Genomic DNA, 15249 nt, shown 5'->3' on the forward strand with positions numbered 1-15249 from the left:
ATTGCAAGTGAAAACACTGTTTCAAAAATAAACATCTCTGCAACAGTTTCAAGTACACAGTTCATTCAGACAACACTAATAGTACTCAAGTTTAACAAAACAGAGAGTGACACATCCAGGTTCACAAAAAGAGCAGTGTGGCCCAGAAAGAATTCCAGTTTCCAGTTCTCTCCTGTACCTTATGCCTCCTGCTTCTGTTACAAACTGCCAAGTAAAATTCAAGATAGCACTTAAAACATTAAAGCACAGTGAAGGTGTCTTCTGTGAATTAACAGCTTTGTAGAACACTGAATTAGTTCACCTCCAAGGCTTAAGGAATATTTTTTCAGGTGTCCTTTCAGTATCTGTGCCCTCTAATACTCTTCTTTCTCATGTGCCATGCTCTGTTCAGAACCATCACCAAAAACACCACGTGTGAGTCATTATGTATAACGCTCATGTCTTGCCTATGCAGCTCTCCTTCAATCCCACCTCTGTCACACACATTCTCCACTGAATACCCTTTCAAAAAAAAACCCTCTTTCCCACCATTCAAATCCCATCTGCTCAGACAGCCTCTGGAAAACTTGAGGCTGGACAAAAAGCTATATGGGGTGGGGGGAGAAACCAAAACAAAAAATAAGAAGCAGGCCATAACTGATCAGAAAAAAATACAGGCATAGTCAGCCAGCAATTTGTAGTTGTCTACATTCACTACTGCCTTTGTAGTCAGAAGCAGCCACCCATTTCCTCTAGTCAGGGCCATTTTATGCAGAAAAACAGAATCTTCTTCTGCCAGGATCACAGTATTCCCTGGGACTCAAGATACATTGATGCAGAAAACTGTTGAGTTCAGCCTTTAGCCATATGGTCAACATGCTGGCCCCAACGGCAACAGATACATGAAAAGCATAAGCTTTTTTTCATCTCTAAAAGAGCTTTTGACTATATTACTGTTAAATTACACTATTGTGTGTAACAAATACAAGGTAAGTTTGGGGAAGTTGTTGTACAGTACCTGTTGAAACATCTCTACTTCCATCTTCTGCTGCATAGTGCTTGCACTGTGTAGACAGATTGTCAGCAGAGCTTCTAGAAGTCTGATACCTTGAAGTGCCCACTCAGTCTCTTCTCTTACTGAAGCCTTTATTCCTTCAAGATTGGCAACTGAAGTAACTGAAGTGTGCTCCCTACTCAAAGAGCTGTCAGAGGAGACACATTCAGGCATCAGCTGTTCTAGGCCAGCAAGACTGTCGGAACTATCAAGCTCCAATAGCGACACCTCTCTGCTTTTAGCCAACTGAACAGAGTCAACCTTGTTGAGAAGCTCACCACGAGGACTCCCATGTGAACTTCTGCTCCTTTCACGCAATACTCTTTCCTTCTTTTCTTCCTCCTTTTCCTTATTTTTTGCAAGTTTCTGAATTATCAGGATCAGTAATCTATGGCATGCTTCAAAACCTCCAAGTCTATGGAACTGTCTCTGGAAAACTGAACTATACAAATAGATGCAACGACACATGGACCAAATATCTGCAGCCCTGTGAATATGCTCCAGGGAAGGCAGAGTAAGGCTCTCCAGTGACAGATATGGTAACTTGTGGCCTAATGGCTCACTAGCTGTACTATCATATCCTGATGTATCTTCAGAGTCATTAGCTGAATCCAGATCACTATCTGCTTCTTTACTTACACACAAAAAAGCAACACAGAGGAATAGGTTTATTGTGTTGATGTGAACATCTTGGCTCACAAACTTTTTCTTTTTTGGGTACGCCTCTTTCAAGCCAGCATAAAACTTGCTCAGGCTTTGAGGAACTTCTGATACAGTATGCTGGCTACAAAGAGAAGCAGGCAAGTCAGGTGTAGACTCCTTTTGTTCACTGTTCAGGCCTTCCAGTTCTGGCATTGCTTGGTCTTTCTGCTGATCACCAAGACAGAGTATCAAAGTCTCCAACACTTTCAAAGAATGGCTTCTTAAAGCATCCAAGTAATTTAACTCAGTCATTTGATTCACTCCATTACAACTCAGAAACAAGTCTCTAATTACCCTGCAAGACAAAGCATAAGAGAGTAACCTTAAAAATCAGCCACAAATTCATGTAGTTCAGATGACACATCTTATCCAAAAATAATCCTCTGTTCTACACACCTCAGCAACACCAAGGACTGATCATGTTTAAAGTAATTGCTATAAATTACTGTAAAGTGTAAGTTAAAGAGAGGAGGAACTTCTTTGCAGTACTTTGCAGAATCCCAAGTAAGCATCTTCCATTCAATAGTTGAAAATTCAGGGGTTTTTGAAGATATAATTCAGGAAATACTGATTAACCTCTAAAATGTAGATTCTATACATGTATGATGTTTAACACATTAAAGGTGTTTAACTTTATTTATGACATTTGCTCTCTAGTGGTACCTCCTCCCCATAACTTTTTATTAGCAACTGGAGCTACTAGATGTTTTACATAGCTAGTAAAATTTCTTAAAACTTCAAGTTTATTTGAGAAGGAATCTCTACTTTCTAATGAAGTCACTTGAAGTTTTAAGACATTTTATTAGCTATGTTTATGAGTTGCCTGGACAATGTATTTCAGACAGAATTCAGGAATACCTTTCAAGCACAAGTTTTTCTGCCTTTGTTATGCTAAGATGTCCAATGTTATAAAAACTTTTCAATATATTTTTTCCCAAGTATATTTTTCTCTTCTTTCTATTCCAAGTATTACATTGAGTTCATACAGAATTTGGGGTAAAGATCTGTGAGCTTCTTAGTGTAATATGTCTACTTGTAGACATCCACCTTCCTTACTCTCCCATCTCCTTCCTACAGGGTCAGCTTTTACTATAACAGAGTTCCACAGTCTAGAATCAAATGAATCATCTAACTATTTGTATATTCTCATCTTTAAACCGGTAGGAAATAAGATATCAAACTTCTTTAATCTAAACTTTACTTCTCTTGCCTCTTTGCCACTAAGTGCACTTTCAAAAATTAATAGCTTCTGATACAGTTTAGGTTAGGATAAAAGCTAAAAAAAAAAAATAATTGTTAGACAATCCTTTACATAAACTAGAATACTAGTCTATTCTTCATAATTGTTTCTTATTAAATTAAATTCACTTAATTCTATGAGGAATCCAACAGAAGAGATGAGAATCTTTCCTGGATGAAAGGACACATTCATATTTTGAATAAGCTTCCATATATTGTATTAAACAATTATTTCATCAATTAATAAATAGGAAAGTTTCAATTTCATGCCTTGGAAGAATGTTTGTGGGTTTTTGGGGGGTTTTTTTTGGGAGGGTTTTTTTTTGTTTTTTGTTTTTTTGGTTTTTTTTAAACTATTATGTTTAGTGAACAGGATTTTGCAAATTAGGAAAGTTATTTCAGGACAAGTAAATCTCTCAAGCCTTATTTTTTAAAGGTGGTTTCCATTAAGACCATTCTAGAAGGAAAAGGGAAACAGATAAGAAAATCAACTAGTTAATTCCCACAGAAAAAGTTAAATGTCAATCTGTTCAATGTTCCTGACTCACTTTAGCATGAGGGATGAAGAGGCAAAGAGCATACCACTTTGGACAAAGATTTTATTTGCTTCTACACTCTTTGGATTGTTAGAGACCATAACTCATCAGTGGAGAACCCTCACTTTCTATGGCTTATGAATCTAGGATTAAATCTTATGTTATTCAAGCATTTGTCTTGTTGCCACCTCTGCAATATCCAAGTGCAGCCTACAGTTCAAATAAAACTTACATTCTGACCAGTAACAAATATACAAAGATCTGTACACAATTAGCATGTTTTCCATTAAAAAACAGAAAATAAACCAACCTGGATTTAAGCAACACAGGGAGCATCTGCAAATAAACCTGAAGTACCTCAGAAGGCAAACACTGGCTATGGTAACTGCATGTGGGTTTATCAGCTGTGGTTAGTCCAAGTTGTTGAGCGTGGCAAGCTAGTTCAACCCCTCTCTGAAGCACAGGATTATAAATACAGTTATATAGTTTCCACTGGACCACTGCATTTCCCTTTTGAATTAAGTGGCAAATATGGCTTGCAATCTGCATGCCACGTAGTTTGTCTTCTTCAAAAACAATGTCCTGATAAGCCTCCAACGCATCCCATCTCAACAACATATCTTCATATCCACTGCTAGGCAGAATTCCTTGAACTCTGCAAGAGGAACTATATGCAAGACTAGCATCACCAGAGTTGCCCTGCAAGGCATCTTCCAGTTGAGCAAGTTGATCACAGTCAACAGTACATATATTGCATGATGCCTGCATAATTTTTGGAGAAACTTCTGCTCCACCCAGCTGATCCAATATAAACTTGTTAAGGATGTTCAATATGTGCTGTTGAAAGTTTTTTAATATTGGTAACTTGGAAGCATGAAGCAGTGGGACAATCACAGACTTTGGATCCATACAACAACATATTCCAACATTATGGACACCCGAGAGAATCTGAACACAAGTACTGCTCAAAGAAACTTGTTGCAACAAGTGCAAACACTGGTGTGCACACACAGCAATGCAACAGCATCTGTCAGGATAATGAACTTCTCCATCAGAAGTTTCAAAGGGGTTTTTGGAACCTTGGTTTTTAAAAGCAGATACAGAAAGCCCAGACAGATCTCTGTGGTGATGCATGAAGTGAGAGTATTCACATCGTCTGTGCCGCTTTCTCGTACACATTGATTGATGGAGCTGCTCCGATTTCACTTTTTTGACAGTACTGATTATTTTCATGATGCTGTTGATCAGGCCTTTCAGGTGCTCTGAGGCTTCCCCAGTTACTCCCTCATTCTTCATACACAGCCATTCCATTTGAAGCACGGTTACTTCAAACAGCTTAAATCCCTGATGCTGTATGAACTCATGAACCAGATCGATAGCTTGGCTAAAGTAGAATGGATTGGAGGCTGCACTTTGTAGGCAGCAGATCAAAATCTGCAAGACTCCTTCTACAACCTCAGGCAGAAGCAAGGCTCTGTGATGATATCTAGAAAATACGAAGTCATCCTGAACTGGCTGCTGTAGTGTTTTGTCATATCCTAGAGCAAAAGGATCAGATTGCTTTTCCAAGCAAATTCTGATTTTTAAAGCTGCTTTAAGTAAGTCTGTTAAATTTCTTCGCAAGTTGTCAGGCATTGTTTCTGTATTGCTAATATCTAAAGACATAAGATGCAGCACTGTTCGAAAAAGCATCCTTTGGATCAGAGCCACAGGTTCTTCTGTCCACCCTGCAGAAACTACTTCATTTTCCATGCTACTACTTACACTGCAGCAGTCTCCAAATCCTGATAAGAACTCAGTCAATGTGGGCACCACACTAGCTGAAAGAGCAGAACTGTGATTCAAAGCAGTATCAAATTTGCACACCTTCTCTAGGAGTGACAATAATACATGGCATAACTCAAAGGGAGAGTTATCCATGTTGTTCTCGGTAACTCCTGCAGCTGGCTCATTCAAAATTTCTGGGTTTAGCTCATGTGCTGTAATAATTTGGCTGGAATTTTCAAGATTAGGGGCATCAGGATTAGAACTTGGTACTGTTTCCGCAGGTAGGCAATCGCTTCTACCTACAAGGTAGTTGTCCCGAACTGGATATGTTAAAAAAGGCTGCAGTAAATGGGAGCGTCTGTGTTTTGTTATTACAGGAGTCTTGTCATCAGAATTGCCTTCTGAATCTGAAGTAGACAGTTGAGATCTTCTTGCATCTCGCACAGAGTAACGATGGGTGGTCTTGCGCAGACGTCCACTTTTTCGAGATCGAGCATTTAGTTTTACGGAAGTCTGAAGAGATGAACGAGTGCTGCCATCTAAGCCTAGTTTTTCCTGAGTAGATTTCATGGAACTTGAATTATTTTCTTTGGTCAGGCATATGTCTACTGTAAAGGGTATATTAAAATCTGTAGAAACAGAAAGACAACAAAGAAACATTCAGGAACATTATATGTAAAGCATTTCCCCTAATTTTATAGTTTAATAATTCCAGCTTAAAAAATATGAAATAAATTAATATATTAATACGTCATGGTTTTACATATACACATCTGACATTTTCAGTATTAAAAAAAATGTCAGCAACAACCCATGTTTAGGAACCATACTGGCTATTTTCAAAGCCTAGACAAATTAGTTCATTTTCTAATTAGGGTGAGACAAAAATGTGCTTGAGGGTTTCCTAAAACTTTTTTGTAGGCATAGCTATTCCACTCTCTTAGGAAAAGATGTTATCAAGGTAGATGAAAGGACTTTTGAGGAAGCAAAGGGAAGAAAGCTTACTCTGGAAAATCTTTTGGCCTGTTACAGATAGGATACAATGTTGAACAATACAGCCACAAGTCTCTAGTTACACTCAATTTAAATTTGGATAAGTTAGACATACTAATAAAGTAGGAGTAAAATATTAATCAGCAGGATACCAACTCTGAGATCTCCCCTATTATTTAGCTATGGAAGCAGTTTTAGGCAGTTATTCGAGCAATGTTTACTTTGCATACACCATTTGATATATCTGAAGTCTCACTATAAGCATTGCCAAGTAGTCCTATCCCACAACAAGTGAAGAAAAAAGGTCCACTTTAAACACGATGACCCATTGTCACTTTTTGCAACTCAGCTGCTACAGGAACTGAATGCCTTAATGTCCTGGGTTTTAGCTGAAATAGAGCTAAAAACCAGGACACAACTCACAGCCCTCTTAGAATCATGAAGAAATTCTTAGAGTACTAGCAGCAATAGAAAAAATAAATTTCTCTCAGAAACAGTGCAGATCTTCAAGTACACAGACCTCAGTCTTTACTTCAGTATTAATTGTTCCAAACACAAAAAGCAGAAGTAAGAGTTGCGGATTTTAACATAGTCAGGGACAAGAGGGAGATGGAAACGAATAATGTTTAAGGTGCTGAATATTCCTACAAATGCCAAGACAAGACAAAAATACCTTTCAAGTACGTAGCACAAAATAGTTAATATAAAATTTAAATCTGATTCAATGGGAAAGAAGATTTTGGAGAATAAAATACAAATATTTTCAGCTCATTTGTACTGGTAAACTCAGACCATGAACTGTTGAAAAAGCAAGCAGAGAAACAAGTCTGTATGTTCTTGGATAAAATCCATTGTCATTTTTAAGCAGTGGCAGAACTGTAACTGGATGCTTTGGGCAGTAAAATACAAAGCACAAAACAACAGTAAGTATGCACCATTCAGGAAGTTTAGTATTTAGAAAAATGTGATAGTTAACAGTCCCCTCAACCACATAAAACCCCAAAAGCCCACACAATAGCTACGATCATTAATTGAACTGAAAGAAAAGATGTTTCCACATGCAAGTATGACTCTGCTTCATTTAATGAAGTCACAGTTGTGATGCTTAAGGAACAAACATCATCTGCTTTGGAGGCAGGAAATTAACTAGGAGTACTTTATCAGATAAAGCATATTTCCTGCAGAGAAAGAAAAAAGCTGCCTGATGTAGCTGGATTAAGACACACTTTATATCCAAGGAGAGAAAGAGAAAAAAGTTCTTAATGCACAACAGATACATCATGTTTATTGCCTCAGTACTATAAGACAGACATTTGTAGAAGCAAAAACTGTACATTATGCAGAGTGCAAAACCAGAACACCTTAAAACCTATTTACATGACAGCACTTTAAACTAACCCTGGAAAAATAACTAAGTTCTTCATAAGGTAACCAAAATGTTTCTTTAATTTGATCATGCTTACAGGAACATGAAAGAAAGAAGCAAATGAGCAAGCAGGAAAGTTAATTATATAAAAGTGCTATAAAACTGGCACTTTAAACACTCAAAGTCTACAAACATCAACAAAAGCCTTCAATTTGCAGGAGTTCAAAATTGAAAAAAAAAATATTTGGAGAGCTTCAGGTCAGAATCCTTAGGAACTCTCTCAGACAGATGACTTCATTTGTTTCATCCTCTATTTTATCCTCTAGTAGGGAAAAGAATGCATGAGACAAGTGCAAGAGCCCAAAACAAACAAAAAGAAAGAAAAAAATCACTGTCATTTCCTGCTTCAGTTTTTGCACAGCTCATTTTGTATTACCCCTTTCATTTCTTTAATTCACTATAAACTGATTCTTTAGTAGTTGAACCCTTGTGATTTGATTCTTCAGTTAGCACATCAGTTTGACACAGACTATCATATTTTCTAAGGAATGCAGCCTGCTTCTGTTAATAATCATCCAGTATTATTCTACTGTCAGGGCCTGCTTCTCTGATAACACTACACTTCTTTCATACTCTGTTGTCCATTGTTTGGCTTTAAGCTTATTCTCTACTCCCCATTTCTTCAATTTCAGAAGAAAAAGTCTGTCTTATCCTGTCTCTGACTAATCTGGCATCAGCATGTGCCATTTTTTTTGTTTTTAAAAAGAATCAGTATGTTTTCCCCTTCTACCCATCATGAAACACTTCACATCAGCAAAAATACCAATACTCTTTCAAATCTCTCTTCCCTTCAAATCACTTGAAAAGAAAAAAAGAAGTCTCACCACCACCACCAAGTTCAGCTACACAGTGTTATCAGTGTTGCCTTTCACACTGACCAAGAGCCTTTACCTTCTCTGTACAATCTTGATCTTCCTTGTATGCTGACAGAACATTGGTATTTGAGTTTAAAGTCTTTGCAGAATCCAAATCTTCATTCTGTGTTAAGAGGTTATGTATTACAATGAACTACTGCTGTTTAGTTGGGAGTCCTCGGCTCTGTAGTAATACACAAATCACTTCTTCTAGCTCCTTAATACCACAAGTGATAAGACATACCTATTGCTTTTTCTTCTTGGACAGGGATTTTCCACACCAGTGGCAGAAGTGACAGGAGGAGAGTCAGAAGTTCTTCTCGACATGTCAACTCCTACATTAGAAACAAAAGCTTTTGTACTTTATTTTACAAAGCTATTAAACATTCAGTTCCCTATGCCTTTCTACAGTTTGCTGTCACTGGAAGGGTGACATAACTGCAAAGAATGCCATAATCATTAACTAGAGCCAATCAGAAAGCATCCAAAATATTTATTACACCTCTGCAACTATTTGTATACAAAGCCCTCCTAATCCTTCTTGTTGAAGGAATTCTTCACCCAAATAAAGCACAAAGCCAGAGAAGTCAAAAGCAAATAACTTGTTCATTTAAACAGAGGCAACATGAAGCCCAAGACAAGTCTGAAACTTGTGTAGTTACAAAAATGTAACTTTATGGGAAACTTTCAACTTTCTCCAAAATGACACCTTTAAGCAAATGAAAAAGATTACATTTATCAAGTAATGTTATTGACCCACAATAGAAAGGGGAAGTTTTATGGGAGGAAAGAAAGTTACTCCTAATTAAAAAAAAATAAGAAAAAGAACAGCCACTTAACTAAATCTCACTTCTACTGGGATTCTAAGACTTTGACACCAAGAATTTCAAGGCAGATAGGAGCAGTAGAAGGCACGATTTAAACAACTCATTTACTGGGTGCTCCTGTTTTTCAAAACACAAAAAGCTGACTTGAACATTTTGTCAGCTATCAGCATTCAAGGGTATGCAGCTGAAGCAACATCCTTCTCCAAAAATTCAAGGTAGCAATGAAATTAAAATCTATTGAGATAAGCAACTTAGTGATATAACTAAAAATACACTGTTATATATATAGTATTATATAGCTATATATAAAACAGTCAATATCTGCCAAGTGAGATGATAAAGTTAAATGAAACATTTCTTTAAAATCTAACATTATTGATACAACGCAATTAGAGCTGAAAAGTAAGCTTTTTCAAAGCCATTCTCCCAATTCTCTTCCGCTACTAAAGCTATTTTTAGCAAGACAAATCAATTAGGAATGGGAATGAGCAATACAGCATTCAAAGCACAATGAGACTGGAAAAAGTAAAATGTTAACTTTTCAAGTTTCAGTGGTACACCTTCAGAATTTGACTTCTCATTAATCAAGTTCTTCCTTCTCCCCTCTTAGACATGCTTCATCAGGAAATAATTGCTGAATTGCTGATATTTCAGAAAGAATGCCACAATGGTTTTTTCCTCTTCTACTTCAGAAGCAGGTTTTTACTGGGGAGAAAGGCACACAAAACCCTCCATTTTTTTTTTTTTTACATGAAAGCCAGCTGTTTTTCCAGCAGCTCTAGTTCCAAAGCCTCTATTAGCAGCAACTATGCAGAACTCGGGTGACACCTAAAAAAACTCACAGCTCCAGAATTGGTAAGGATTCTTCTTAGTAATTATATATAATTGCAGTCTTGTGGGTTTACTGTTTAGCCAGTGTACCTACTGGAATCCAGAACCAAGCCATCAGACCTGACTGGAGTCTGAGCACAAGTCACCTCATGAAACAAAAGCAAATGCTGAAGAGGAATTTGACCAGCATTAACAGCTGACATAATTTAAGACAAGGACTAAGCAAACTCAATCAGAATTCACTCGGTTCATTATTTTTAAACACTGGGATCTGCAGTTTCAAAGCACAAAGACTTAATGTACATCTCATCCCATTGTTTAGTACATATCCAATACTGTTGAAAAAGAGAAAGAAGAGAAGAAAATGGACATTTGCAGCTACAGGGATGTGTGTTAGATTTTTTTTAATATTAAAAATAGCATAAACTGATTATTTCTAAAATGCTTTTTCTTTTGAGCTAAAGTTACAAACCATTTGCTTTCTATTTTGCTCTGTGTTAAGTAACTTGCACTTGAACATAATGTATCTCGTGGCCTATAAACAAAATAGAAAGGTGTGTATTTAATTTTATTGCTTTAAACCAGGAAAACCTTCTCAAATTAAAGACTGTCAGTTTGTACTGCAGGCTCAGTAAACAGCTTCATTTCTCCTAAAAATTCTAACTTATTGCCTCTTTCCACCCAGCTGCTGTACTCTAGCTTCACACACGCCTTAACTAGTCAAAAGTTTAGTAACTATCAGTACCAGCTGGCAAACAGGTACAAGATCAGCTATTTTTTCTTTTTCTGTTCTTGGTGAAAAACAGAATGCAACTGCAACATATTCTTTAAATTTCTAGTCTTCAAAATTAACTGATACACTCTATCATAAAAAGGCAAGGAAATACACACAGAGAAGAACATGAGCCAGACAAATCCCTTCAGCACAGTCAAAGCTCAACACAAAAATTATAATCAGGTAAGAAAAATTATTACCTGATCAATAGTTGAGTTCAGTGTGGTAAGCAAAATAAATCCACGGCCTTGAACCAAATATTGTCCTAGTGCTGCCATATGAGTTTCTTCCTCTTCATCTTCCTTGGCCTCTGCCCTCTGGACCACTGCATTGCACAGTCGGTTGACATCCGACAAGAATTCCCGTGCCAGTGAGTTACTGGCACTGCTCATGTCTGAGCTGTAAGTGAAGTACAGAAATTAAATCCATCAGAAAATACATTCCTTATGGAAAAAAGACTGCAGGGAAGAAAGGAGCATTTCTTCCCTGTTCCCTGACCCCTGCAAAGGATGGAGTGTCTGCAGGACTGAAGAATCAATACACCAGTGTAGGGTGGAAGGAAGCGAGGAAGAAAAGCTTAGCAGAAATTTCACTGAAATAAATGAAATCCTCTAACAGCCCACAACCCCAAACACTCATTTTCTAAGCCTATCAGGTAAAAGCCTGTGACGTACAGCATTCCCTCCCACTGCATCAATGAAAGCTAATGACTTTGTTTCAGCTTTTTTTTGTAACCTAGATGTTAGCTTCAATTTTCATCTGCTCTAAAAGGTATTTGACCTGAAGTGCAAGGAGAAAATAGGTAGGCTCCTATACAGCATTGCACAGAAAACACGTTCTTTAATCATTTATTTGAACACATTATCCTCTATCATGTTATGTATTCCAACAACATGCAGATTGTTTCAAGGGGAAAAAAAAAAAAATAATGAGTTAAGATAAATGTGGGAGTTTCACAAAAACAATGCTTTAGATTTACCAGCTCTCATGGTGTTTTCCTTCAAGCAACACGGAGTGGGTGGCAGTCACTACTATAGTGTACTTAATTCAAGATACGATTCTACTGTACATGTTCAGGAGAAAATACCAAAAGCCTTGCTACTGATTCCTAAACTGATTAATTTTACTTTAGATAAAGTACAAGGGACTCATCCACTTTGTCTATTCACTCCATCTTATAAAAACACTATTTTTGTTTTATCTTATGCCACAGCATTCTTTGGTTGGTCAGCACTAGTACACATTGAAAAGTTTAAAACAAACTTGAAAATAAACAAGAAATGCAAGACTTAGATGCAGAAAAGTCAAGAGGATCACTGAGGAAGGCAAAACAAAACCAAGAATCACTGATGGCAGCTATAGAAACAAGAACATTTAATCCACATAAAACCACAGAATTAATACTATGACATATTTAACCCCTTTTATTTCTGTATAAAGCTGAAGTAAAATGTTTGAAACTCAAAAATTTTCACCATGTCCAAGCACAGAACACGCTAAAAGAGTCAAATAACTTTCAGTGTAATATTTAAATATAGCAGTGGATTAATACTGCTTGATCAAGAAACATCTACATGCAATTATTAGGTTAAAAAACAAGATCTTGTAAGAAAGAGCAATTTTGTTAGCACTACTGGTACAAAAAGCTCCTTTTAGTGGCAAGACCGAATACCTATACATATAATGACATTCACTGTACAAGTAACAGGAAAATTCTTACCAGATTTACTTTGCCAGCTTAACACATTTATCTTCTATTTGGAAGAAAAACCAAATATGTTCTGTAAATACCAGTCTTGGTTCACCTGTTTTTGAAAAGAGAAAAAACACATCCTGGTTAATATGCAATTTCTTTGTTTTTAAAACTCATTTTATGATAGCTATTTGAAGTTTATGAAAGAGTCCTTGAGGGGTTTTTTGAGCTTTAAAACTGTTTTTTCCTTTCAGCTTATGACTGTGCATAACTGAAATCCTATTACAGAAAAAATAATTGGTGCATATAAGCTAAGTTAACATAATAAAATTCATTTGTTTTAAAATGTAAGTTGAGATAGGTATGCAAGTTTAAACATTTCTCTCTAGAGACAGCATAAATTTTTAGTGATCACGATCTGCATGCATAATACTTGAAGCACTTGCAGCTCTGGGTACAAGTGACAGGTAGTATGAGAAACTGAATTGTGCAATCAGGTGCTGATGTAAATGCATTTTAAACCTATACTTCTATTTTGTCCTGACAGATAACCAATCTTTATTACTTTAAGCACTGGGGAAAGTGTAGTTAATAAAATTGGAAAGAAACAGTATTGTATCTGCTCTGTACAGTCCACTACAGCAATTACTTCTTCTCTCCCATCCCTTTAACTCCCTACAGTCCTAACAGAGGATAAGAACAGGCAGTTGCAAGCCAGGCTAAACATTAAAACCTCATTCTCTAGACATAGTAAAAAGCCAAAAACGCATTTGCTATCAAACAGAACGCAAAGGGTAGTAACAAATTAAAACCTCAAACACTGAGCTACAAAGGTCTCTAGGTGAGCACTCATCCACAATTTATTAATTGGAGGAAGAGATGAAGATAAGAAAAGAGAAAGAAAAAGACTAAATTAATTATTTTAGTATTCTCAGATAGCAATTAAATAAAAACTTCACCTTTAAACTTAAACCTTTGGCAAGAAAGGCCTCCTTAAGAAAGGAGGGAAACACTGTAGGTTCCCCAGGCAAGCACCTAATAACTTGCCCACAGCCTCACAGAAAACCAACTTATCCATACAGCTAACATTCCTAATTCACTGCAACTGATCAGCTTAAGCAGCTAGTGGTTTTGCAGTTGTACCAGTTTATTAGAAGATGTAAAAATATGCTCTCCACCGGGTTTTAGTGTCCTTCCATCTACAACTTCAGTCGCCAGGTGTCCTGCCTTGCTTGCACTGTTAGATGGATTTAACACAAATTGTCACATTCTAGCAAAAGGGTGAATTCTCAGTGTCTCTGGTAAGATAAAGTACTATTTCGTTGATGCTAATGCAAGAATTTAATATATAATTGGCAAGGAATTAAGATGGTCTCATTTTACAGTGCAGAAAAAATTGTAAAGAGATACCATGCTAGAAAATGAAGCACTTTCTAGAAGGAGGCGTTCCAACAAGCACTAGCCGCTTCTCAGTTGTACCTATTTCTTTTTCTGCAATTAAGTTCTAAAACTGACTCACAGCACAGCCCTGTCTTTGGAAACAGCTTCAGATATAACCTCATTATTCATCCTGTCTTGAAGCTACAGACAAAAAACAATACAAGGAGAACTAAGAAGTACTAAGCTTCAAAACACCCTGTATGTGCACAGACAACCTTCTTCCCTTTTGTATTTGTTTCCTGACAGGTGAAGCACTTGGAGCACTTTGCTTTTCAAAGAACTCGGTGAACAACTTGCCCTGCTGGTACTATAACACAGCAAATACTCTGCAGATGTGGTTTTTGGGGGTTTGTTTTGTTTTTAAAAAGCAATCCACCCCCACTCTAAGGCTTCAGTTTGCTGTTACCTTCTCTTTCTGTTGCAGATCACAGTATGCTGATACTACTCCTACACAGCATTGCATTTCATCTTACTCTGAGAAGTATGCCAGACAATTTGCTTTAAGTAGGAACTACTGTACTGGCGTTTATTTTATTTTGTTTAAAGTAATACATCTTTAACTGCTGTGGTGCCTGATAATATGGAAGCAGATGCTACACAAAACACCTGTATTGAGGTAGAGTGCCTTCACCCCTTTAGACTTCAGAGAGGTCACCTTCACTAGGGAACAAATCCAAAACTTAAAACATGGCACAAATTAAGCCATAAGAGAGAAGAAACCTACCAGAATCTCAGTTCACCACTATTGTGTACAGTCTTAATGGGACACTTACAGGTTTGGAATACACAAGGCATCAGAGCTTCACATAGCCAGCCCTGAAGAAAAATAATCACATTTTTAAATCATATTTCACCCTCTAAAAGAATGTGATTATCATATTTAATGAAAATCACTTCTACTAGATAGTATTTCTAAAAGGAAAAAAATCCACAACCTTTAAAAAAATAAATCACTTAACCATGAATGATTTGACATTCACATATGATCTGCCTTCTTCATGCCCATTTTTATCATCCTCATAATTCAATCCAGATCATGTCTGCCCTCTGGCCGCTTTCTGCGCCAGCTCTCAAGAGACTTATTTTCTATTTGCTGTTGTGGTATAAGTTTATTTCCTGCACTTGAAAGTTCT

The 15249-nt window shown here is 36.9% G+C and overlaps 1 protein-coding gene across 1 annotated transcript in view; it reads right to left on the minus strand.

Annotated features, from left to right (window-relative positions):
* Nucleotides 1–11375, minus strand: part of LYST (lysosomal trafficking regulator) — a 35852-nt gene extending 24477 nt beyond the window's left edge. Inside the window, exons 1-4 of the mRNA XM_010172506.1 lie at nt 11184–11375; nt 8795–8885; nt 3821–5906; nt 998–2030 (exon numbers count right to left, since the gene is read on the minus strand). Coding sequence (XP_010170808.1) covers nt 998–2030; nt 3821–5906; nt 8795–8885; nt 11184–11375 — 3402 coding nt within the window. The remainder of the gene's footprint in view (nt 1–997; nt 2031–3820; nt 5907–8794; nt 8886–11183) is intronic.
* Nucleotides 11376–15249: the final 3874 nt, after the last annotated feature.

Source organism: Antrostomus carolinensis, unplaced genomic scaffold (genome assembly GCF_000700745.2).
Source record: "Antrostomus carolinensis isolate BGI_N321 unplaced genomic scaffold, ASM70074v2 scaffold4407, whole genome shotgun sequence".
NCBI lineage: Eukaryota > Metazoa > Chordata > Aves > Caprimulgiformes > Caprimulgidae > Antrostomus > Antrostomus carolinensis.